Below are 23,864 nucleotides of genomic sequence, written 5' to 3' on the forward strand. Positions count from 1 at the left end.
TTTGGTTTTTCTCCGGTACCGGGAACCGAACTCACGACCTTGCGCTTGCCAGGCAGGCGCTTTTGCCGCTGAGCTAAATCCCCAGCCCCAGTTACTCACTTACTCTTGAAGTCATAGGTCGATTAAAGGACAGTTAAGTAACGTCACTATTCTTCAGAATTCATCATAAGTTTAAAACACGAATATTTCATCATGGCGTATCTCCATCTTTGTAAGAGCCTACAGCAGCCTGTCAAATTTAATATTTTTATTTTAGGAAAACCTGAACAAACTGATGTCCAATTTAAGAACTACCCATCCTCACTTTGTGCGTTGCATAATTCCCAACGAAACCAAAACCCCAGGTGAGACCCCTGCCAGCTCTCTGGGGAACACGGGTTTGTGAGTGGTTCTGCGTGACTCATCTTGCTTCTGTCCACAGGAGCCATGGAACACAGCCTTGTCCTCCACCAGCTGCGGTGCAACGGCGTCCTAGAGGGCATCCGCATCTGCAGGAAAGGCTTCCCAAACAGGATCTTGTATGGGGATTTTAAACAAAGGTGTGTCATCAGAGTGTTCTAGATCTTCTTCACAAGTTCTGCAAAAACTGAAATTTGAGGAGGAGAAATATTGGTCTGAAAAGACTTCAAAACACCAGTTTTAGATCTCCATGTAAAATAATCTACCAGTTGGTCAAGGTGTATATACTTGTTTCTTCCATGTTTTTCTCTGGACTTTATCTGCAATACAAAATGGCAGAAAAAGTCCTGGCCTGAGTCCCAACACCTAGAGTCTACGCTCTATCTTACAGTGTGGCTACGGGCAAGTTTCTTTGCCTCTTGGAAAGTTGGCCTTCTTACCCATAGGAAGAAGGACTTGAGCTCACTGGCCTTCAAGGTCTGTATCTTTGCTGACAGCCTATGGTTATTTCTGTGTCTACAATGGCAGGTACCGAGTGCTAAATGCCAGTGCAATCCCAGAGGGGCAATTCATCGACAGCAAGAAAGCTTGTGAAAAGCTCTTGGCCTCCATTGATATTGATCACACTCAGTACAAATTTGGACATACCAAGGTAACGCATTAGTCCTGGCAGATGCTGGCCTTTTAGGCCTCCTACCACGGCTGCTCTAGTCAGGTCACTGTGTCACCTCTCCCCTCTCCAAGGTGTTCTTCAAGGCTGGCTTACTGGGAACCCTGGAAGAGATGCGTGATGACCGCCTGGCCAAACTGATCACTCGGACCCAAGCTGTGTGCAGAGGGTTTCTCATGCGTGTGGAATTCCAGAAGATGGTGCAGAGAAGGTCAGGCGGGGTCTTTGTTCAAACATGCACTCTTTGGGGCAAGAGGAGTCTCTCTTACGAATAAGCCATGCTGTATTTTCAGGGAGTCCATCTTCTGCATCCAGTACAACATCCGCTCCTTCATGAACGTCAAGCACTGGCCCTGGATGAAACTTTTCTTCAAGATCAAGCCCCTGCTCAAGAGTGCAGAAACTGAGAAGGAGATGGCCACCATGAAGGCAGAGTTCCAGAAAACCAAAGACGAGCTCGCCAAGTCGGAGGCAAAAAGGAAGGAGCTGGAGGAAAAGCTTGTGACTCTGGTACAAGAGAAGAATGATCTGCAGCTCCAAGTCCAAGCTGTATGTGTTCAGGAATTTTTTTTTTTTTTTTTTTAACTTCTGTGATTTGATTATTTATTTAGGAAGTTTCAGTTATTGGTGGAGAATTTTGATTTTTAGTTGAGATGTTTCACAAAGGACTTAGTAAAGAACAAAATACTGGAATGTCACAAAGCTCATCTCCTTAAAAGAATTATGATTCTTGTTTTTATTTTTTGTTTTTTGTTGTTTTTTTTTAAGGAAAGTGAAAACTTGTTGGATGCTGAGGAAAGATGCGACCAGCTGATCAAAGCCAAATTCCAGCTTGAGGCTAAGATCAAGGAGGTGACTGAGAGAGCTGAGGATGAGGAAGAGATCAATGCTGAGCTGACAGCCAAGAAGAGGAAACTGGAGGATGAGTGCTCAGAACTGAAGAAAGACATAGATGACCTTGAGCTGACACTGGCCAAGGTTGAGAAGGAGAAGCACGCCACGGAGAACAAGGTACTCCTCCTGTGGGTCTCTCCTGCTTGGCAAAATAATGGCAAACTAAGCTTTATTTCTTCTCCATAATTCTCTGTGGCTTCTCTTCAGGTTAAAAACCTTACCGAGGAACTAGCCGGGCTGGATGAAACGATTGCAAAGTTAACCAGGGAAAAGAAGGCCCTCCAAGAGGCCCACCAGCAGACCTTGGATGACCTCCAGGCTGAGGAAGACAAAGTGAATTCTTTGAGCAAAATCAAGAGCAAACTGGAACAGCAAGTGGATGACGTAAGAAATGTGAACAGGGGAGACCTCGACCTTCAGGGTCCCCTGGCAAAGCTTTTGTTCTCAAAAGCCACCGGGGCCTTTTGCAGCTGGAGAGCTCCCTAGAGCAAGAAAAGAAGCTCCGTGTAGACCTGGAGAGGAACAAGAGGAAGCTGGAGGGAGACCTGAAGCTTGCTCAGGAGTCCATCCTAGACCTGGAGAACGATAAGCAACAGCTGGACGAAAGGCTCAAGAAGTGCGTGCTGCAGCCGCGGGTTTGCACTCTGTGGGTTCCTGAGGGACTCTGCCTTCATGCGTTCTACATTTCCTTCCGCAGGAAGGACTTTGAGTACAGTCAGCTGCAGAGCAAAGTGGAAGATGAGCAGACCCTGGGTCTCCAGTTTCAGAAGAAAATCAAAGAGCTGCAGGTAGGAGGCCGTTGGATTTCTCTGTCACACACGTGGTCACTCAGTGTGAGCCGCGCACTGTCTGCTGGAAGCCTTCCAGAGCAGGGAGGCAGTGCATGCAGCTGCCTGTCGCTCCAGTCTTCCTTCTGCCAGGCTTTCTGGCACTGATGAGCATTACACTTGGAACTTGTGACACAATTCATACTGGAAGTATTGGGATCAACATTTAGGTGAATGGAAAATACCTTAGGTTGGTTTTTGCAGGGCTAAAGACTGTGTTGTTGCAGGAAAAATTCGTGAAAGGAAATTAGCAGAGCAAGACTCAGTGGGACATGCTGCATGAGGCCGAGGCAGGAGGATCCCAAGTGAGAGGTTTGCTGTAGCAACTTGATGAGATCCTGTTTCAAGATAAAAAGGGGCTGGTGGTGTTGTTCAGTAATTTGGTAGTAGTGGCATGCGTGAGGTCCTGGATTCAATCCTCAATGCTGTAAATAAAAATTTTAAAAAAAGAACTTAGTAATATTTATACTTGCTTGAGGAAAGTCTGTGAATTGGTTTGTCTGATGCAAATGGAAAGCAGCCTGTTCTTTCGTTATTGGTGTTGCTGCGCGTGTATTAAGTTACATATTAAGGGTTCAGTGTATAGTTCAGCACATGCAGGCAGCGTTGAAGAAGACAAAGTGAATTCTTTGAGTCTTCCTTTAACTACCAGCCTCCCTTTAACTACCTCTAGTGGCCACTGTCCTAAATTCAGGTTGATCCCCTCCCCACAACTTCTACATAGGAGACCACGTGGTGTTTGTCTTCTGGTGTCTGGCTTATTTCATTTTAACTTGATGTCCTCTAGTTCGATCCATTTTGCTGCAAATGACAGGATTTCACTCCTCTTAGGGCTGCAGAATATTCCGTGTGCGCGCACCGCGTTTGTGCGGTCCGTTTTCCGGGACGGGAGCTTAGGTTGACTTTGCTCTTAGCTGTCCTGAGCCGGGACCCTGAGAGTCGCTGCGGGCAGCAGCCCTGAGCTGAGGGGCTGCTCTTCACAGGCTCGCATCGAGGAGCTGGAAGAGGAGATCGAGGCGGAGAGGGCGACCCGCGCCAAGACGGAGAAACAGCGCAGCGACTACGCCCGGGAGCTGGAGGAGCTGAGCGAGCGCCTGGAGGAGGCGGGCGGTGTCACCTCCACCCAGATCGAGCTCAACAAGAAGCGGGAGGCGGAGTTCCTGAAGCTGCGCAGGGACCTGGAGGAGGCCACCCTGCAGCACGAGGCCACCGTGGCCACCCTGAGGAAGAAGCACGCGGACAGCGCGGCGGAGCTCGCGGAGCAGATTGACAACCTGCAGCGGGTCAAGCAGAAGCTGGAGAAGGAGAAGAGCGAGTTCAAGCTCGAGATCGATGACCTGTCCAGCAGCGTGGAGAGCGTGTCGAAATCCAAGGTGCAGCTTGCTGGGTGGCTCACGCGTGTAATTTCAGCACGCTGGGAGGCTGAGGCAGGAAAGTCGAATGTTCGAACCCAACCCCGGGGGGTGGAATTTAGCGACTTTAGGGAGACCCTGTCTCAAAATGAAAAAGGGCTGGGGGATGTAGCTCAGTGTGAAGGCCCTGGGTTTGGGTTCAGCCCCCCCCCCCACACACACACACACCGCTGAGAGATTGAGATTGGGCTGGAAGAGAAATCCCAGACCTTTGGGTAGGGCAGCAGCGTCCACTTTTCCCACCTATGGAGTCAGATGACTCCCCTCCCCCTCCCCAATCCTTCAGGCCAACCTGGAGAAGATCTGCCGAACTCTGGAGGATCAGCTAAGTGAAGCCAGGGGCAAGAATGAGGAGACTCAGAGGAGTCTGAGCGAACTGACAACGCAGAAGTCCCGTCTTCAGACTGAGGCTGGTGAGCCGCGTGCAGGAAACCGGAAGGGACCAAGGGCAGGGCGCCCTGAGGGGCAGCTGCCAAAACGGAGAGGCCCTGTGGGTTTGGGGGCGGATTTCTAGAAAGGCATGCTTCCGGGAGATGATAATTAAAATAACCTACAGAAGGAGCCATCCAAAATCCTAGAGGGAGAGACTACTGGGTTCAATAAAGGCAAGAGGGAAGACAGCCAGAAAGAGGAGACTGTCAAAGTAGCGCTTTGTTCAAGCTCTTCCACAGTTAGGGTAACTCCATCAGACAGATGCTGACTGGCAGAGGAAGGACTGGATGCTTAAGACCCATGGCCTTTCTAATTCTTGCTGCAGGATGTCTGCATTCAAGCATTTTAGAGAATGAAGAAAGAAATGGGGCCAACTTGTTGGCTCTTGGTGTTTAATAAAAATGCCAGGGGACGTTATGTGGGCCTTCCACCTAGAAAACGTGGCTCCAGCCAGCAGTGCTTCCTCAGGGCAGGTGACTCAATCCTTTGCTAGCAGCGACAGACAGGATGATGAAGAAAGTGTTACTTCCCCTTTTATAGTAATGTGGGGATTCACTTCTGGAACCACGAGTCCTTCCTTCTGCCCCCTTCTCTCTGACTGCCAGTTCAGCATATAAATCTGAACATAACCATCTTCACCCACAGCCTCACTACAAATGACTAGAGAAAGGAAGTCCTAAGTACAGTGTCTCCCTTCATAACAAATCAACGAACAGCTGGAAACATCAGCCACGGGGAGGTGTGACAGGAGCTGTAGGAGCCTCTGGGATTGTCTGAATGTAAAATTGTTCTCCTCAGACTTACGGACACGGGTTGCCTCCAGCTTCCGGTAGTTTACAACACCATCCTGTCAGGATGTACTTTCCACTTCCCCTTCTTGGACACGTCCTTGTCCCATGAGAAAGGACCGTGTTGTATTGCTTATTCTTTCCCCAGATACCAGCACAGGGCCTAACATACAGTGGGAGCTCGGTGAATGAGTGAATGAATGAATGAATGTATGAATGAAATTATTTCCTTCTGCATATAGGTGAGCTGAGTCGTCAACTGGAAGAAAAAGAAAGCATAGTGTCCCAACTTTCCAGAAGCAAGCAAGCATTCACCCAACAGATAGAAGAGCTCAAGAGGCAGCTGGAGGAAGAGAGCAAGGTACCTCCTCTGAAAGATGCTTCCTTGATCTAATTTTCAAAAACAACCTGCAAAAATAAAACAAAAACTCCACAGCTTTACTCAGTAGGTGATGATAGCGGAAATGTACTTGGATTGTAGCATCCAAGTGCTAAATGTACTAGGGTCTCTTCCTTGTCTTCCACAGGCCAAGAATGCGCTGGCGCACGCGCTGCAGTCCTCCCGCCACGACTGTGACCTGCTGCGGGAGCAGTATGAGGAGGAGCAGGAAGGCAAAGCCGAGCTGCAGAGGGCGCTGTCCAAGGCCAACAGTGAGGTTGCCCAGTGGAGGACCAAGTATGAGACGGACGCCATCCAGCGCACGGAAGAGCTGGAGGAGGCCAAGTATGCAACTCTGTTTGCCTTTATAAGAACCAGAATCCCTAAGTGCTCATGGAGTAGAGCACATTGGATTTAGAACTACATGGTGGTGATTGGATGGGTTCATTTCTGTTACTGGATGTTCCCAACTGCATGTGTCTTTAAGTGTAGCACTGTGACATTTGAGGAACTTGGTGTTTGCACATTTTATTAAGACAAGCGACTTTGATCTTGGATAGAGATGAGGCAGGCTATTGATCACTGATTTTTTAGCAGTCAGGGAATTCTCCTGGGATAACGAAAGCACATGGGCGCTTGAATCGCATAGATTAGTGATTGCAACTTGATGAATAGTAATGCTTAAGACGACTGAAACTTAATCGCATCTGCTTCTCCTTCATATTTAAGGAAAAAACTTGCTCAGCGCCTTCAAGATTCTGAGGAACAGGTTGAGGCAGTGAATGCTAAATGTGCTTCCTTGGAAAAGACAAAGCAGAGATTGCAAGGAGAGGTGGAGGATCTGATGGTTGATGTTGAAAGAGCCAACTCTTTGGCTACTGCTCTGGACAAGAAGCAGAGGAATTTTGACAAGGTGTGAGATGAGCTCTAGTGACCATGGAGGGGGAGACTGGGTCCCACACCTGACTCTTGTTCCCCAGCAGTGTGGCCTTGGGAAAGTCCTGAAATTCACTAGGATGTAGTTTCTTCACCTACGGAACAAAATGGAAATGGAATGGGGGTGGAAGTCCCTTTCAAACACTGTGGGTGGAAACAAATCAATTTCCCCAAGGCCATTCAGTTCAAAATCCTTTTTCTTCCCACATATTGTTAATTTGTCTGGATGGATAATTTGTGAGACTCAAACTTACGTTTCAGTGGGAGGTTTTATGACATCTCCTCTCCTCCAGTATGGCAGATAAATTGACTGAAACCAATGTTTTAATGACATACTGAGGCACAGGACCGTTTTTCATATTAGAAGAAGGACATTTTTCCCTAGCTAATTCCTGCTCAAAAGATCCACCTGCTTTTCGGAGATGGCAAAAGTTTTGGGAGATGGTGATTGTTACTGATTGGGTATGGTCAATAAATTTACAAAATGCAATCTTGGTTACCCAATAATCAAGAAAAGGAGCCAGAGAAAAATGATACCACAAAATGTAGCCCCAACTCTGGGCGCGTTCCCCTTAAAGGAAATATTAAATAGAAGCTTGGGGGAGGAGAGTGCATGCGCAGAAACCCCTTCCGTTCTGGTGATTCAGGTGCTAGCGGAGTGGAAGACAAAGTGCGAGGAGAGCCAGGCAGAGCTGGAGGCATCTCTGAAGGAGTCCCGCTCCCTGAGCACGGAGCTCTTCAAACTGAAAAATGCCTACGAGGAAGCCTTAGATCAACTGGAAACTGTGAAACGGGAAAATAAAAACTTAGAGCGTAAGCCATCCCAGTCTAACATGGTCTGAAACCTTCTCCTGCACACTCTGTAGCAGAGCGAGCCTGTGTGGGCGTGACTCCCTTCTTCACACCCCTACACCCACATCTCTGTGCATACACCCGTGGGGTGTTCGCCTTCCAGTGTGCTCCTTGGGGGTCTCCCTACACACAGTGTCTTATCTCTAAGAAACAGGAGTCCTTTAGAATTATAATAAACCTGTCACAAAGCACTGGGTCGGTGCTCTCCATGCTAGAAACCCATGCAGGCACTCATGTGCGATCCAAACTTATCTCCTTGCAGAAGAGATAGCAGATCTCACTGAGCAAATTGCTGAAAATGGTAAAACCATCCATGAACTGGAGAAAGCAAGAAAGCAGATGGAGCTGGAAAAGGCCGATATCCAGCTGGCTTTGGAAGAAGCAGAGGTGAGCGTGAACGTCAGGGAGGAACGGAGGCAGTGGTGGGGCCCCGGAGACAAGCTGGCCCCCGTCAGAGGCTTGGTTTTTGGCTTTGTAAAATCGAAGTCTAATGCCTGCTCTTGTCCCATCAGACAGGACAAGTGTGAGGCTGAGAGTACGACCTTTGAGTTACCCAGAATGTATGGTCTAAAATCACTACAGTAGGTCTAAAAATGAGATTTTGTAAAAGCTTATTTGGGTTTTAAATATCAGTAAGGTGCTTTTTGCACTCCAAAAAAGAGAATGATTTCAATGTTATTATCTGATCATATAATCAAAATGAAATAGCAATGAAAGTGGTTATATTTGTGTACTGGAGATAAATTCAGGTTTTCTAAAAAGGCGGATTTGCAGCGGCAAAGCGCCTGCCTGGCGAGCGGCAAGGTCGTGAGTTCGGTTCCCGGTACCGGAGAAAAACCAAAATAAATAAATAAATAAATAAAAATAAATAAATAAATAAAAAGGCGGATTTGAATGTTGCAGTCCTGGATTAAAGACCACCCATCGGGACTGTGTCACTGCAACGGTTCGGTAGCAGGCTCTGTGCCAGCTCGGACACCATCTGCTTTGCTCTTGCTCGTCAGGCTGCCCTGGAGCATGAAGAAGCCAAGATCCTCCGCATCCAGCTTGAACTAACCCAAGTGAAATCAGAAATTGACCGGAAGATTGTGGAGAAGGACGAGGAGATCGAGCAGCTGAAGAGGAACTACCAGAGGACGGTGGAGACCATGCAGAGCGCGCTGGACGCGGAGGTGCGGAGCAGGAACGAAGCCATCCGCATCAAGAAGAAGATGGAAGGCGACCTGAACGAGATCGAGATCCAGCTGAGCCACGCCAACCGCCAGGCTGCAGAGACGCTCAAGCACCTCAGGAGCGTCCAGGGACAGCTGAAGGTGTGGGGAGTTCCTGGGGTCGGGTGAGGTTGGGCTTGGGGACCCCTCCTGTCCTCAGATACTCCATGCTGTATATGGGGCTTGTGATGCTACAACTTCCACTTCAGACTCTGCGTTCCTTTTTCCCCTGGCCAGGACACCCAGCTGCACCTGGATGATGCTCTCCGGGGCCAGGAGGACCTGAAGGAGCAGCTGGCAATCGTGGAGCGCAGAGCCAACCTGCTGCAGGCCGAGGTGGAGGAGCTGCAGGCCACGCTGGAGCAGACGGAGAGGGCCCGGAAGCTGGCAGAACAGGAGCTCCTGGATTCCAACGAGAGGGTGCAGCTGCTGCACACCCAGGTGAGGGAGGGTAGCAGGGCAAAACGGGGGTCGGGCCTACCTGAACACACTGGCATGACGCACCTCCTCTCACCCAAGAATACCAGCCTTATCCACACCAAGAAGAAGCTGGAGACAGACCTCACGCAGCTCCAGAGCGAGGTGGAAGATGCCAGCAGGGACGCCAGGAACGCAGAAGAGAAGGCCAAGAAGGCCATCACAGACGTAAGGCTTTCGCCTCCTCGCTGTGTGGCCTTCACAAGTGTGTTTCATTAAAGCCTGCTCTTCCTTCCTACCCTCAGATAGTCCCACTGGACAGGTAGGTTCTTCTCCCGGATGTCCGTGGGGGTATATTCTGCTTCAAAACTACTCCCATCTCCTCTCAGATGGACTGTTCCCGCCTGTACATTTGAAAGGGGGCAGAGGGAAAAGAAACAGGAAGGGATTACATCTTGTTTGTTGTGGTTGTAGAGAAGTGTGCTTTTGTTTCCTGAACATCCGACTTCTTCCAGATATGGCGATGAATCCTGCAGTCCCTTCCTCAACCTTCTAACCTGCCTGGCCCCTCTCCCAGGCCTTCTCCTGGTCCCGCGGCTCCCATAGCGCCATCTGCTGACTGATGGCGGAATGCTACCTCCAAGCTACTTTGCTTGCCTACCTATGTATGCAGCACGCCCTTCTCAAGGGACCTTCCCTTGAATCTCAGTATCCCCAAACCTGTGATGCTGGGCGTCAAATAAGTCTTCCCAAGGCATTAAGGTCCTTTGAAAATACTATACATGTTAGTGATAATGAAAAAACTTTGTGGTGGGAAAGAGCTGTGGAGGAATTTCAGGAAAGGAAGGCAGTGTTTCCCATCCAGCCCTTGCGGGTTCCTTTTGTTCATTACTTTATATGCTGGGTGTAGCTCCCCTCCTGTTCCAGGGTGGAAGATGTGCTCACCCAGTGCCTTACCTACTGCTGTTTTTCTTTAGCATGATCTCTGGTCCTGCGGTAGCCAGGTTTCCATACTTCCCAGGCCTTTCTGTTGCTCTGCCTTTCTGAGGGTGTGATCTGCTTTCCAGGCCGCCATGATGGCCGAGGAGCTGAAGAAGGAGCAGGACACCAGCGCCCACCTGGAGCGGATGAAGAAGAACCTGGAGCAGACGGTGAAGGACCTGCAGCACCGTCTGGATGAGGCCGAGCAGCTGGCGCTGAAGGGCGGCAAGAAGCAGATCCAGAAGCTGGAGACCAGGGTACCTGAAGGAGGAGTCTGGGCCTGAGCCCCCAAGCGTCTCCAGCTCACGCCACAGCCCCGGACTAATTTCCCTACTATCTCCCCCAGATCCGAGAGCTGGAATTTGAGCTGGAAGGGGAGCAGAAGAAAAACACAGAGTCTGTGAAGGGCCTGAGGAAGTATGAGCGCCGAGTGAAGGAGCTGACTTACCAGGTGAGTGGGAAGACGCCCAGCAGGCATTTTCTCCGGAAGGTGCACACCAGCCTTGGAGTCTCCACCCACACATTGGAAGAAACACTTAAGCCAAGAAAGCCAGCCTGTCTTGCGCAGTTCTGCCCCTCTCCTCTCGAATCATCTTCATTGTCTCATTTTTAGAGTGAAGAGGACAGGAAAAATGTGCTGAGATTGCAGGATCTGGTGGACAAACTTCAAGTGAAAGTCAAGTCCTACAAGAGGCAGGCTGAGGAGGCTGTAAGTCGGGCGCACGTGTGGTCTCGGGACGGTGGCCTTGTCTGTTTCCCACAGGGCTTTCAGAAAGGGCATGCTGGTCTTACCTGCTTGACCTCTTTGGTTTCAGGATGAACAAGCCAACGTTCATCTCACGAAATTCCGAAAAGCTCAGCATGAGCTGGAGGAGGCTGAGGAACGTGCTGACATTGCAGAATCTCAGGTCAATAAGCTGCGTGCGAAGACCCGAGACTTCACGTCCAGCAGGGTAAGTCCTCCACCGAGGAAGAACCCGTGGTGATTGCGGAAACTTTTAAGCTGGAAAGAGCCACGGGGAATCTTTGGCTTTACAGCCGGGGAATCCTAGACTCAGGAAGAGAAGGGATTTGTTTAAAAACATTTAGCCGAGCAGAGCCCCACTCAGGCAGAAGCCAGGTCTGCAGGTCACACAAAGAGTAAGGGGGTTGGCCCACTGGGCACTCTTCAAGCGCCCTCTGCTGGCCTGAGAGTGCTGCTGCAGGAGCACCTTGTAGAGTCAGCTGTGTTTGTCAGCAGTAGCCCCACGCATGTGGGAGGATTGCTGCCCAGCATTTGGAGCTAGCTCTCTGGCTGCCAGTTTCTTGGGCTACGCTCTGACCTCGCGTATGCAGTCACGCAAACCCCAATGTGCAAGAAATATCCTCGGTCTCAGTGAAACAGACAAGCAGCTCCCGGACGGGGGCCAGACAAGGTGTGGAGGAAAGTGTCTCTGCCACCTGACTTGGTTGGAAGTGCGGGTTCTCCTTCCAGATGGTGGTCCATGAGAGCGAGGAGTGAGCGAGCCCCCTGGAGCAGGACAGCAGATGTGCACAATGTATATCCGCACGGCTCCTGACCGTCATGCTCAATCTCCATGTGACTCCTTTTCACATGCAATAAAATTCGCCTTGTTTCCAAATTGGGGCTGTTTCATTGTATTTGTTTCCTTCTACCCTGTAAAGAAAGGATTTTTTGTTTGGTTATTTTTATGCCCAATGTTGAAATCTCAGGAGGCAGATGGCTTGATTAATTGTTGTATGTGTGTGGGAGGGAGAGATTACTTTTGGCTTAAACCTGGTAGTAGATGAAAAAGAAAAAAAATACTTCTAGGTTAACTATTGCTTTGGTGTGTGCTTGGGGGGGAGGGAGAGTTTTTTAAGAGTCATGTCTTAATATATGAGGGAAACACACAAGTTAGGTTCAAGAAAACCCAGCCTCAGGTTGGGTAGTTATTAGGCAAGGGATAATTCCCACCTCCTCTAAGTTCTATTGGGGAAATATGTCAGGAATATAGTAAATATTTGCTGGGTAGCTACTCCACGCTAGCACTGTGCAGTTAGAAATACAGAGATGAATAAGACAGTGTCAGGCCCTTTCAGGAGCTCAGTCTAAATCTACCACAAGTTACCTTGACTCAATCTGTGCTCTTTCAGAGCTGTCCAGTGAAAAATCCCATCCCTTATTCAGGATGAATCTGTATTTACCTAAAGAGGAAAAATAGAGCCAGAAGTCAGAATAATTATTTTGCTGACCAGCTACTGGAAATAGCATCTTCTAACCCGGGGTCACTCATTTTTCATTATAATTAAACTTATCAGAAAGGGCTGCCAAGTCCTTTTCTCTATCTGTCTCTAGATTAGAAGATGACCCCATTGACTCAGGTGGAATTGAAAGTCTTTGGAGAGTGCCCATCAGTGCTCTACCCCAAGTGTAACGTCTGCTAGGATTCGCCACTATCAGGGGAAGGAGGCTAAACTGATGTCAGATTTGGCCTATTTGCAATTTTAAGTCATTTTGACTTGCTTTCACATGCAACTTTATTTTAATTAATCAATTAACTTTGTTTTTTTTTTTTTTTTTTTTTTTTTGGTTTTTGGTTTTTCTCCGGTACCGGGAACCGAACTCACGACCTTGCGCTTGCCAGGCAGGCGCTTTTGCCGCTGAGCTAAATCCCCAGCCCCCTAATCAATTAACTTTGTAGTGCTGAGGATCAAATCCAGGACCTTCTGCATGCTAGGCAGGGAGCTACAACTCCAGCCCCTTGAGTTGCTTTCCATATTTCATGGCAACACTCTGACCAAAAAATGGCATGTTCTTCTGGTGATGACTGGCTGAGGGGAAATCACAGCGAGAAGAACAGGTCTGATCCATGTCCAGGCCTGAGGTGGGACCAAAGGGGCTACAGTCACTGAGATCCTCTCAGCATTTAGGAGGACTGCTGGATATTGCCTTCTGCAGAAAGCAGGCAATAGAGAAAATAAATGAAGTTTCTCACTGCAGAGGTATTCCAACTGTTAGATAAAGAAGTGAAAGACGAATATCACCGTCTTGCTATGAAGTAGGAACCCTTGATAAATTATGACAACTCAGTTCACAAAGAGATAGACAACCAGACATGATACGCCTCCTGATAGATCAGCACACCACTGCCTACAAAGAATTCTCACCCAGCAGTCTACCTGGGGTCTGATCAGCCCTCTAGATGTGATTACGACCAATCTGTAAGCAACTTGGGCAAAGACAAATGATACAACCTATAAAATCCAGGATGTAGGGAACTCAGTGGAACAAGTGATCTAGTTTTTCCAACAAATGAGCTGCAAAGAAAAAATATAGAAAAAAGTAAAAGGGAGAACCTACAGATTAAAGAGACTTACTGGGCTCATCCACCAATTATACTGTAGGAGTTGTTTTGTATAAGATCTAGACTCATACAGATCTTGATTTGTACAAACAAGTGTTAAAACACAGATGTACACACATATGTACTCTAGTTTATGAAATTTGAATCAGTATTGGATATTTGACGTTGAATATTGGTGTTGATAAATTCTTATTAATTTTTAAGGTATTATATAATTTTATTATCTGAAATAGTGCTGATCTTTAAAAGCACCTACAATATTTATAGATATGGAATGGCAAGTGAGGAAGTAAGCTTTATAGTCAACCTGTTTTATAGGATTTAAAACAAGATTTATTATAAAGAAGCTTCTGCTTCTGATGCATTTTATGCAGGACAGAGCCTTGACCTTGAAAATTTCTGAGGCTGTGGTACCTGATATATCCACTTATCAGCAAAGTGTGACGTTTAGCACAAAGGAAACAAGTGGAGTCTGGTTCGGGAAGCTCCTTCTGACCATCCAATTCTATTTAGCTCTGATTCAGTGAAAGACATAAATGAGAAAAATTGTAATGAACTTCGCTGCGTAAAGCAAAAGATGTGGGTGATTACAGAGAAGGGAAGCCTTGCTGTTCAAGAGAGAAAATGAAAGCAGGAATCTCCTTCCAAATCAGGAGTGGCTGCGTGACACACGCCCCCTAGAGGAGGGCTTGTCCGGCAGTGGGGAGGAGGAGGGTGAACTCAGCCACTATTTACTGAACTCTTGGCCAGCGCGGCCTCTGGTGTCATGCATGAGAAGATTCAGTGATGAGGAGATGGGCCTGATTACACCTGCTTATTGCAGAGTCAGAAGAAACCAAAACACAGTGTAATTTGCTCAAGGTCAAAATGGCCGAGCTGGGATTCTCTTTGAAGCCTGAGACTGTTTTTTACCTGACAAAGCACTGGCTACCTAAGCAGGTGGAGGTACACAGGAGCGGGGGCTTCTTGCTCCTCACCTTCATGAAAGCTGTGCACTGGCTACCTAAAGAGAGACAACAGGTACCTCCAGAGAGATGGGCATAGGGCACAGGTGTGTTTCAACTGGGATGAGAACACACTAAGTGTCCTTTTTTCTTTCTGATGACTATTTCTATTAACCTCTCCTGGCACCCCCTGTGCTCACCCTTCTCTTGCCACCAGCTCACCCACGCCGCCCCCAGGCCCCCAGGAAGGCCGTTCAGCCGCTCGGCAGGGGCGCGCTTGCCCTCTTGCTCATGTGTGACATCCACTAGAGCTTCTGCATCTTCCAGCACACATCTCCGAGAGGGAGCCTACTCTCTCCAAATTCTAAGGACCATTTTTAATTGCTTGTCTTAGTTTTAGATAAATAGCCTCACCTTGTTAAAAATTATTTTTCTGATATGAAGGCACAGAATTTATTTATTTTCTTCCTATCATCCTCTGGCTTTCTGAATTCCTTATTGAGTCTCAATTATCCCATTGTGGCTTTCTATTTTTATTACCTGTTATGATTTTTTAAGTATACAACAAATATAGACTCAAGAATGAGATCACAAAAGATCTGTCAACTGTAAAGGGATTGCCAGCTAGGATGGCAGACTCCTTTATTGGGAATGGATGAGACTTTGATTTATGATTGGCAGACGGCTCCCTTCTTCAAGACAGGGGAACAGTTTCTAATAGGAGGAACATGTCCTTATGGGGGGAAATGAGCTGCAGTTTGTGGCCTGCCACTAGGTGGTGAGGGCATCTCTTCATTCCTCTGTGCCTGGGTCAGTGTGACAGCTGAGTGTTTTAATAAGCGAGTATACCTCAGACCCTGTCAGCCACCCAGAACACGGAGGTCTATTTGCACTCCTCTCAATAATCCCACTGCTAAAAACAGCTGAAGCCCAGAGGCCCTGAGGCTCCTTGTTAGAACTGAGCAGTGATCTGGTTACCCTCGGCTATGCTGAGGCATTCCGGAGGTTCTCATGTTCCCACGAGCTTAGGATGGCACTTGTTATTTTTATCTAAGGTGCTGCAGGCTTTTCATGAAGGTGAGGAGCAAGAAGCCCTCGCTCCTGTGTACGTATGGGTCTGCTCCATTTTATATCAAATGAGACATGGCTTTCTTTCAGCAGCCATGAAAAGGGATAGGAGAGGACCTAGCACCGGCTTGTTGAGAAAAGGGGCATCTCAGATAAACAAAGGGCTCCCCGATGTGGCTTTCTAACCTCAAGGACAGTAAAGGGAATAGAAGTACCCAGGTAATAATAATAATAAAATTAAAGCCATAGTGGAAGTAGGCATTAGAGGAAGGTAACAGGTGATGCAGCTTTATAGTCAAAGACCAAAAGGAAGTCGGCAGCTTTAGCAATGCTTTATGCACAAGAGGAGCTCAATATTCCCATGGAATTCCTGGTAGGAAAAGTAAAGTGGTGGGGGAATCCGTAGACTTTGAGAAAAGTGAGCTTTCTCTGTGCCAGCTGCTTGCCTCCTCACATCAGTAAAAAAGGGAGAATAATCACAGAACAATAACCCAAAAGTGGTTCGTCATGGATTTTAGAACAATCCTAGCCATGAACTTGATTTTCTTGGCTTTCTGAAACAACAGCGAAGGCATTGCTGTTTAATATTCACACAGGATTATAAGCCCAAGTGAGGATCAGGATCTGAAAGGAGGCTCTCGGGGTGCTGCCCTGTGAAGGCTGGCGACCCTCAGTGCCTGAGCCCAGAGTCAGTGCCTCCACCCACCTCCAGATTTGCAGCTGGAAGGTTCAGGTTCGTGTCTCCTTATACATGTGTTCATTCATCTGCCATTTACCAGCTGTCTACCCTACGCCCAAGATCAGGGAATGGGAGAAGCAAAAGTTCCCAGGAAAGCTAGATCAGGAAGAGGGGAGAGGAGTGCACACGGTAAAGCCCCAAGGCTCCGCATGAGGTGGACAGTAGGGCGGGTAGAGGGACATATGTTTCCAAATACAGCCTAACTGCAGGGCTGGACAAGTTGACCTTCGGCAGCAGCTGTGCCTATTTTGGGCCTGGGGTCTGTGTCCCAAGGACAACAGGTGTTGAGACCCAAAGAACAGGCCATCAGTATATGGGGATTTATTTTGGCGGCATCTTGGCATCATTCCCAGGGGCAAAAGCCAGTCTTTCAATTAGTTGTCTCCAGCTGGAAACATAAAATATCTCCTCTTTCTGTTTCTCTCATTCCCCTTCAAGACAGAGGACCTCAAAAGAGGAGACAGGGACATTCAGTGACCGGGGTGCACAGAAGTGCCTGCACATCTGTGTCTTCCTGCCTCCTTCCCTGTGTCCTCCTTAGAAGGGGTCAGAGGGGCAGGGCCAGCGAGGCTGGCCCCAAACCTAGCATGAAGTACCCCAAGGTCTGTAAGTCTCTTCCACTCCATTCCCAGAAAAGCTCCATAAGCTCAGACTCAGATTCCTCCCTCAGAGTCCAGGGACATCTCCGTTGTCTGACCAGCTTGGTGCTGGGCAGAGTTTATACTCACTCGACCATGGCTGCTTCTCGACTTCTTTCAAATTCTGTCTTGTCCTAAAATCCTGCACGATCTATTTCTTTTGTTCACTGTCTGAAACATGGGGTAGGAGATGAACAGAGGCTTGTTTCTTTTTTTGTGATTCCCGACATCTTTGTAAGAAAATATGAATAGCAGTTCTATGCTTTAAATCATCCTGAGTTTCTGAGATAAAAAGACAGTTTGAATATTAATCATTACAGAAAAAGGAAGAAGCAATTTTGACAGGTCTGTCTGCATTTTATGGCTTCATTGATACTGTTTTATGGATTTTAAATGCTAGTGATACAAAGATCCAATGACCTAAGGTGTACATGGGTTATAAACCGTTTGGCCCAGAAGAATGTATAAATGTTCCTCAACTTACAATGGTTCTGCTGGATAAACCCCTTGTAAATTGAAAATCTCCTGAGTTGAAGATGCATTTAATACATCTTGCCTAGCGAACGTTGTAGCTTAGCAACACAGCACACTGTAGCCTGTCAACTGCTTCCCCTTGTGGTCGCGGGGCTGCCTGGCAGCTGCTGTTCAGGCTCACTGCTGCTGCGCAGCGTCATGAGAGGGTATCTCACAGCATGTAGCCGACCTAGGAAAAGATCTAAATGCAAAATTCAAAGCATGGTTTCTGTTGAATGCATATCATCTCTATACCACTGTAAATAAAACTATCATAATTCAAGGACCATCTGCCTAGTATTCAAGGTGAATGATATCACAGCAGAGTCCACTCAAATTAGGTGATATTCCTAAGTTCTCCTCAGGCCTGTGTGAAACATCCATCTATCCCTGCTCTGCCCAGACCCAGGAGTGGCTCCTCTGTCTGTCAGCAGAGGACACTTGCCTCAGACCCACGCATGGCAGCAAATGCGGCCCTCCTTTGCTCTCCTGCCTGGCTACATCCACTTGCTGAAATCCTGAGCCTCCTCTGGGTCCCTGGGTCCTTCCCAACCACTGGCAGCCATGCCCCATCCTTTGTAGACCTTTCTAGGGGCACTTTAAACACTTCCTCTACTCTCTCTGAGTGGCAGTTGCAACTTACTGTCTTACTTATGTGTCCCAGTTTCTGTCTCAGGAACTTGTAGCCACACATGTGCGTGCATGTGGACATATGCACTCGGGCAGGAGCGCGTGCGCGTGCGCATGCGCGCGCACACACACACACACACACACACACACACACACACACAGTTTAGACAGCCTTTGGAAAGACACTGAAAAAGGAATGAGAAAATCTGGGCTCCAGTCTTAATTTATTTCCAGTTTATTTCATAATCCTGGGCATTTTACTATCTAGAAATTAGGATTCCTTACCTGAGAAAAAGAGAGGTCAGCATTATTTTAAGGATGCTTAAATCCAGCTGGGCACCAGCATTGCTTGGAGTTCTTTTTAAAAAGTACAGAATTTAGAGTTCCTCAAAGATTCTAGTTCAATAGGTTGGGCTGGAGCTTGGGAATCTCTATCAAAATGTTCTCGGCTTACGGCAATGATACTATTCTATTTAAAGATACGCTGATGCCTAAAGATACACTCTTAGGGTAACTGTTTAGAAAGCAGATTCCTAGCTGGACATGGTCACATGCCTGCAATCCTAGCACTCTGAGAGGCTGAGGCAGAAAGATCACAAATCTGAGCCCAGCCTGGGGAACTTAGCAAATTTGCAAGGCCCTGTCTAAAAACAAAACAAAACAAAAATTAAAAGCTGAGAATGTAGCTCAATACAAAGACCCTGGGTTCAATCCTCAGTATTGGAAAAAAAAAAAAGCGGCTTTCTGGACCCCAACCCAGACCTACTAAGTGAAAATTTCCAGCAGAGGGATCTGATAACTTGTGCAGTTACCCAGCACTCCAGGAGACCTGTCACAAAGTTGGCCGGGGAAACAAAGCTTCCCAAAGACCAGCACTGTCGTGTTCATCTGGAGTGTATCAGATGGGCTGAAGCTCAAGCCCTTCCTTGCACTGCCCGAGTCAGGATCTGCATGCTAACAAGAGCCCGGGTGACCGGAGCACACTAGTTTGAGAAGCATGGACCAAGGTCTGTGGTTCCCAAGAGCTAGCATGCTGCAGAGTCTTCTGGAAGGCTTGCTGATAGCAAACCACATTCCTGGGCCCTGCCCTCCAGTTTCTGATTCTCAGGTCTGGACTAGGCCTGGTGACACTGCTGCTGCTGATCTGGGGACCACATTTTAAGAACCAGACCTCAGGGAGTTTGCTAAGGACTCTATTTCCAAGCACGAAATCTTTCCACTTTGTCTGTCCCTCATTAATCTACCTGGGCACTTGCAAATCCTATTCACCCGCCATGAGTGTGTAAACTCCTACGAACTAATCACCAGTGTAACTGCTGAGGTGCTCCATTGTGTGGCACAGATTGTATTTGTTGTAAGAGTTTCCAAAGAGTCACACCGTGGAGGCTGGGTGTGGTTGTGCAAAAGGAAACGTCGTCTCCTCCTTCCCTTGCCTTTGCCTGAATAAGCTGAGGTGGGAGATGCGTTCCTGAGACTGACACTTTACAAGCCCCCTCAAGCTCCTGACAAGAGTGTGTTTTTTGCTCTTACAAATGGATTTCCTCACCCTTGTCCCTACAAATAGAGACTTGGGAACAGGAGACCGAAGAGCAGGGGAGCTACAGACACGGCCTACCTTCTTTCATGACGGTGCAGAAGGTGCTTCAGCACAGACTGCTTCAAGATCACCCCACTGGCTGTGACAGCGCTGAAACTTTGACAGGAATTTCCTGTTACGAATGTACCCACCCTGCTCACGTGGGACCTCCCGTCTCCTCTGCTCATTGGGTCTCCCTGAGGACTTGTACAAGGGCCCAGTGGTGTCTCCCACACTCAGGACAGGGTCCCACCCCAGGGCTCTAGGACATTTCTGTGGCTCTGCCAGGCATTGTCTTTCACACCTTAGCACCAGTCTTCCACTAGGTGGCACCACTGCTCTGCCAGCCGTCACAGTGCCCAGCAGGGCCTCGCGGAAGTGATAAAGTTCTTCAGGTGTGAGGCCGACAGATGGCTCTGGTAAAGTGGGTGACAAGTGGAAGCTCCTTCTGCTCTTTGGCCACCCTTGCTAGAGGAATCCAGAGTGGCTCTGAGCCAAGTTGGAGTTTAGGCAAAAAGCAAAGCTAGTAATACCAATCCTATACCTAAATTTAAAATTTTGTTCATCGTGGAATTTCTTGCACTACATTTGACTTTTATTTATTTTTTTTATTTTAAAGATAAAAGGAGGGAAACATTAACAGACATACTACATTTTACAACATATCACAAGCACAATACAGACAATACAGAGTTACAAACAAAGTGGTAGGGAATTAACAATGGTGGTTGTATTACATATTGATATCTTCAAAGTGGCTTCTCATGAAAACAGATATAGACATGCAATACTGGTCAACCAAAGACTCATTGACAGTTTCTTTCAGCATAGAAATAGAAGACAGAAGAACAACCATGTTAACTATCCTGTATATACATACATACAAAATTTCTCCTTCTTTCCCTTCTCTTTTCCCACATCCCAGAAGCCCTTTACTCTTCAGTGGTTTCCTATCATTTCACAGTGTCTATCATACCTCCGAGTTTAAATTAACTCTTTCAAGTTTTACACTAGTGACACAATGCGGTGCTTGCACATGTATGTTTGATTTATTTCACTTATGAGTATGGTCTCTAGTTGTGACCATTTAAATACAAAGGCCTCGAGTTTATCTTTCTTTATAGCTGAGTAATATTCCATTATATAAAAGTACCACAATTTTCTTATCCAATTCTTACATTTGACTTTTAAAAAATATTGCAATATAGTGATTAATCTAAGATTTTGAATCCTCCCCCGTTAGATTTTTAGCCAAGAGGGGGATGCCTCGCTCTCCTCTTCAGCCTGGCAGTGTGGTTTGTTTCCCGCTGTCTTGGAGCACCGTGGCCAGGGCTGTTCCTGCCCCAGCCGAGATTTTAGGGCAGCTGCCATGCCCGGGGATGGAGGTTCGGGCAGGGTCAGTTCACTGTCACCGGCAGGAGCTTGACTCACCTCAGCATAAGTCCTGCTCCAGGAGGCCCCTCATTCTCCCTGTGAGCCCACTTCTGCCAGCCTGTAACCCTACGTCCCCCCACGCCCCCCAAAGTCTCAGATCACAGACTGCCACCACCGAGCCACACCCCAAACCCTGCTAGTGGAAGAGAGGTTCCAGCCACCAGCCCAGAACTTTACTGTCTTCCAGAGCATTCCCCTGCCCTCTGCAGAGCTGGGTTTTACTCTTTTCTGAGGGACCCAAACGCTGCTTGTTTCTCATGTGCTCCATTTAGGCTCCTATTTCCTTCTCCTGGTCTTGAGGAACCTTCATAACTTCCTCCTCCTCAGGGAGCTGGTCGTCTCTGCAGCTCCCGGTGACACCTCCCTTAATGGTCCTAGTTACTTTCCGTGGGCCCGGGGTCCCTCCGCAGAGCACAGTGAGAGCACAGCGGCTCACTGAGCCAATAAGCATTGCAGGGCCCCAGCGCTCAAACACGACAGTCTCTCCAGCCTTGGCCGAGGAACCCCCGGGAGAGCTTTTCAATGTCCTGATGCCCACAGCTAGGTGTGGTGCGTGCACACAGTGGCAGCTACTTTGGGGACTGTGGCAGGAGGATTACTTGAGCCCAAGCAGCACAGCAAGACCCCATCTCAAAACAAACAAACAAACAAACATAATTCCCCAGTCACACACAAGACTGGTTAAATCAGAACCCCTGGGGCACAGCCCCCAGGCATCAGCACTATATGACACCCTGAACCTGCAGATGAGACCAATTCCCAACCAGTAAGAACCTGGGTACCAAAAAAAAGCTGGGGCTCTATCAAGCTGAGGCTGCCACCTACAAACAGAAGGAGGTTGGGTAGGGTAGGGCGCTTCTATTTTGTTTTACAAATATAGTTTATAACGAGCATGTATTACTTCTCTCTATATATATTTTACATGTTAGCTGGATCCTGTGTGCATCGCCATGGAGGAGGCAACCAGGAAGGAAGATGCTGGCTCCCACGGGGAGGATCACACTCAGAATAAAACTCTTCTGGCCTTTCAAGGGTCACTGCATGTGACGGCCATTGCTTCCCCTGAGCCCAGGTCCTGTCCAGATGAAAGAGGAGCTCCCTTTGCTGGTCCTGCCCCCTTATTCCCGGTTGTCCCCTTCTCCATGTGCTAGACTGGTAACACCCCCAGGATTTAGCTAAAAAATATATGCTCGCTATGCAACTATGGCTGCAAACCACGAGACAGAAGTGCCTTGCCCTATGCTTTCTCCTCTCATTCTCCCTGTCCTGTGGGGAGGGGTGGGCTAAGGAGGCATTGTCAGCTCAGAGCTGAAGGTCGTGCTTGCCATGAGACTTCCTTTCTGAGCCTCAGTTTCCTTAACTGTAAAAGGGGAATAACTGGTAACTCCCTTAGAGGATTAATGCCACGATACAGTAAATAATCTAGGAAGATACTGTCTATAGAACGGCAGTTCCCAAAGGCTAACTGAATTAGCTCAGATAATTGCTGGAGCCAGACAGAGGCATGAAGTACTTTGACTTTTCGTGCTCATAATGCTCAGATCACACGAGAATTGGGTTCCCGTGGATTAGTAAAAATAGTCCCAAAGCCCAGCTGTTGAGATCAACTAGAAATGGTGCGTCAGAGGCTCCCAGCCCCCTTTTAAATCAAGCCGCACTTGATGAAGATTGCCACCAGGGGGCAGTGCTGGGTCACTGATAACGGGGAATGACTTCAGAGTCCCCCAAAGCCTCTGCGGAGGCTGCTTCTGCTCTCACCACCTCTAGCTCCTGGAGTTTTCGGCGCGCCAGTCTGCCCCGGTCAGCAATCGGCAGGCTACGGGTGCCGCATCATGCAGAGGTGCAGGCATCCAAGCTCCTTCCCAGCGTCTACTTGCAATTTAGGGTCCCTTCAACAGCTCTGAGCTCGGATTCTGTTCCGCTTTCCCACAACGGGCTTTCCATGCGACAGGGCGCCTCTGTTCGCACCCGTGGGTCACAGGTCAGGCGCTGTTCCACTTGCCCTCCCTTCCCTAGCCCAAGTCGGGTCCCACCAGGGGCGGTTTCTCTGTCATAGAAGGAACTTCCCTGGTTCCTCCGGACTGAGAGTGGACCGTGGCTATGCTCAGGAAGGGTGCTTATACCTCTGGGATTTTCTTGACAATGAGGATAATCAAAGACGTCCCCAAATCACAAATTCCCGTGACGTAGTCCAGGTTGGACCCTGCCTTGTTCCCTTAGCCAATTTAAGAATGGTGACACCACGCCTCCCGCCAAACGGACTCGAACTTCAAACAATCCCCATAAAGATAAGACAAGAGCCCAGAACTGTGACAATGCCCCAAACTAGACTCCTCCTCCGTCACCCCATTCCTACCGAGAGATAAAGAAAGTACTTACAGAGACTCTGCTTCCCAGGACCACTTAGATGGCAAATACTCTCTCCCTCTGTCAAACACTGAGAAGTCTTGGTCTTGGCAGACCCGTGTACCCTTGACTTGGGGCCTGTGCCACCTGAGCTGGGGGTTAGCACTGAAGAATGTTTTGATTGTGTGTACTCTCCAAGGAGAACAAGGAAAAGTGTTCTTGTATGGTTATGCAATTTTAGAGAAAGGGAAGTTGATAGGGTCCTTGACATGAGGGCAACAGACTATTTTAAGAAAAAGGAGAGGAAGGATAGAAGGAATCAAAGGTTTTAACACTGCTTAAACCAGAGAGATCACAAAATCCTTGTGGGGGATTTATTGCTGAGATGGAATTTAGCTGACTGTATGATACAAGAGGCTCAAGATACCAAT

At 48.0% G+C, this 23,864-nt stretch overlaps 1 protein-coding gene and 2 long non-coding RNA genes across 6 annotated transcripts in view; 1 reads left to right on the forward strand and 2 right to left on the reverse strand.

Annotated features, from left to right (window-relative positions):
- Positions 1–11,838, forward strand: part of LOC102003853 (myosin-3) — a 21,620-nt gene extending 9,782 nt beyond the window's left edge. The window contains exons 16-38 of the mRNA XM_005399362.2: positions 257–344; positions 422–539; positions 928–1,051; positions 1,144–1,280; positions 1,363–1,618; positions 1,838–2,080; positions 2,171–2,347; positions 2,434–2,579; positions 2,661–2,751; positions 3,774–4,163; positions 4,489–4,615; positions 5,665–5,783; positions 5,950–6,146; positions 6,531–6,714; positions 7,385–7,550; positions 7,852–7,976; positions 8,594–8,902; positions 9,038–9,241; positions 9,320–9,445; positions 10,285–10,455; positions 10,545–10,649; positions 10,812–10,907; positions 11,014–11,838. Of these exons, the coding sequence (XP_005399419.1) occupies positions 257–344; positions 422–539; positions 928–1,051; positions 1,144–1,280; positions 1,363–1,618; positions 1,838–2,080; positions 2,171–2,347; positions 2,434–2,579; positions 2,661–2,751; positions 3,774–4,163; positions 4,489–4,615; positions 5,665–5,783; positions 5,950–6,146; positions 6,531–6,714; positions 7,385–7,550; positions 7,852–7,976; positions 8,594–8,902; positions 9,038–9,241; positions 9,320–9,445; positions 10,285–10,455; positions 10,545–10,649; positions 10,812–10,907; positions 11,014–11,184 (3,870 nt within the window). The 3' untranslated portion in view covers positions 11,185–11,838. The remainder of the gene's footprint in view (positions 1–256; positions 345–421; positions 540–927; positions 1,052–1,143; positions 1,281–1,362; positions 1,619–1,837; positions 2,081–2,170; positions 2,348–2,433; positions 2,580–2,660; positions 2,752–3,773; positions 4,164–4,488; positions 4,616–5,664; positions 5,784–5,949; positions 6,147–6,530; positions 6,715–7,384; positions 7,551–7,851; positions 7,977–8,593; positions 8,903–9,037; positions 9,242–9,319; positions 9,446–10,284; positions 10,456–10,544; positions 10,650–10,811; positions 10,908–11,013) is intronic.
- LOC102003639 lies at positions 10,367–11,083 on the reverse strand. The gene is made up of 3 exons (XR_263345.1): positions 10,991–11,083; positions 10,647–10,850; positions 10,367–10,459 (listed from the first exon to the last, which is right to left on the reverse strand). It is a non-coding gene; the product is annotated as an uncharacterized LOC102003639 (long non-coding RNA).
- Positions 11,768–23,669, reverse strand: LOC102003223. 4 transcript variants are annotated; one of them, XR_263344.2, is made up of 6 exons: positions 23,467–23,669; positions 19,693–19,770; positions 17,419–17,637; positions 17,025–17,216; positions 12,310–12,385; positions 11,768–11,855 (listed from the first exon to the last, which is right to left on the reverse strand). It is a non-coding gene; the product is annotated as an uncharacterized LOC102003223 (long non-coding RNA). The 4 variants fall into 4 exon arrangements; XR_263342.2 differs by lacking the exon at positions 19,693–19,770 and having other exon boundaries at positions 23,467–23,658; XR_263343.2 differs by lacking the exons at positions 19,693–19,770; positions 23,467–23,669 and adding an exon at positions 18,363–18,659.
- Positions 23,670–23,864: the final 195 nt, after the last annotated feature.

This window comes from Chinchilla lanigera, unplaced genomic scaffold (genome assembly GCF_000276665.1).
Source record: "Chinchilla lanigera isolate Chin_1 unplaced genomic scaffold, ChiLan1.0 scaffold00066, whole genome shotgun sequence".
Taxonomy (NCBI): domain Eukaryota; kingdom Metazoa; phylum Chordata; class Mammalia; order Rodentia; family Chinchillidae; genus Chinchilla; species Chinchilla lanigera.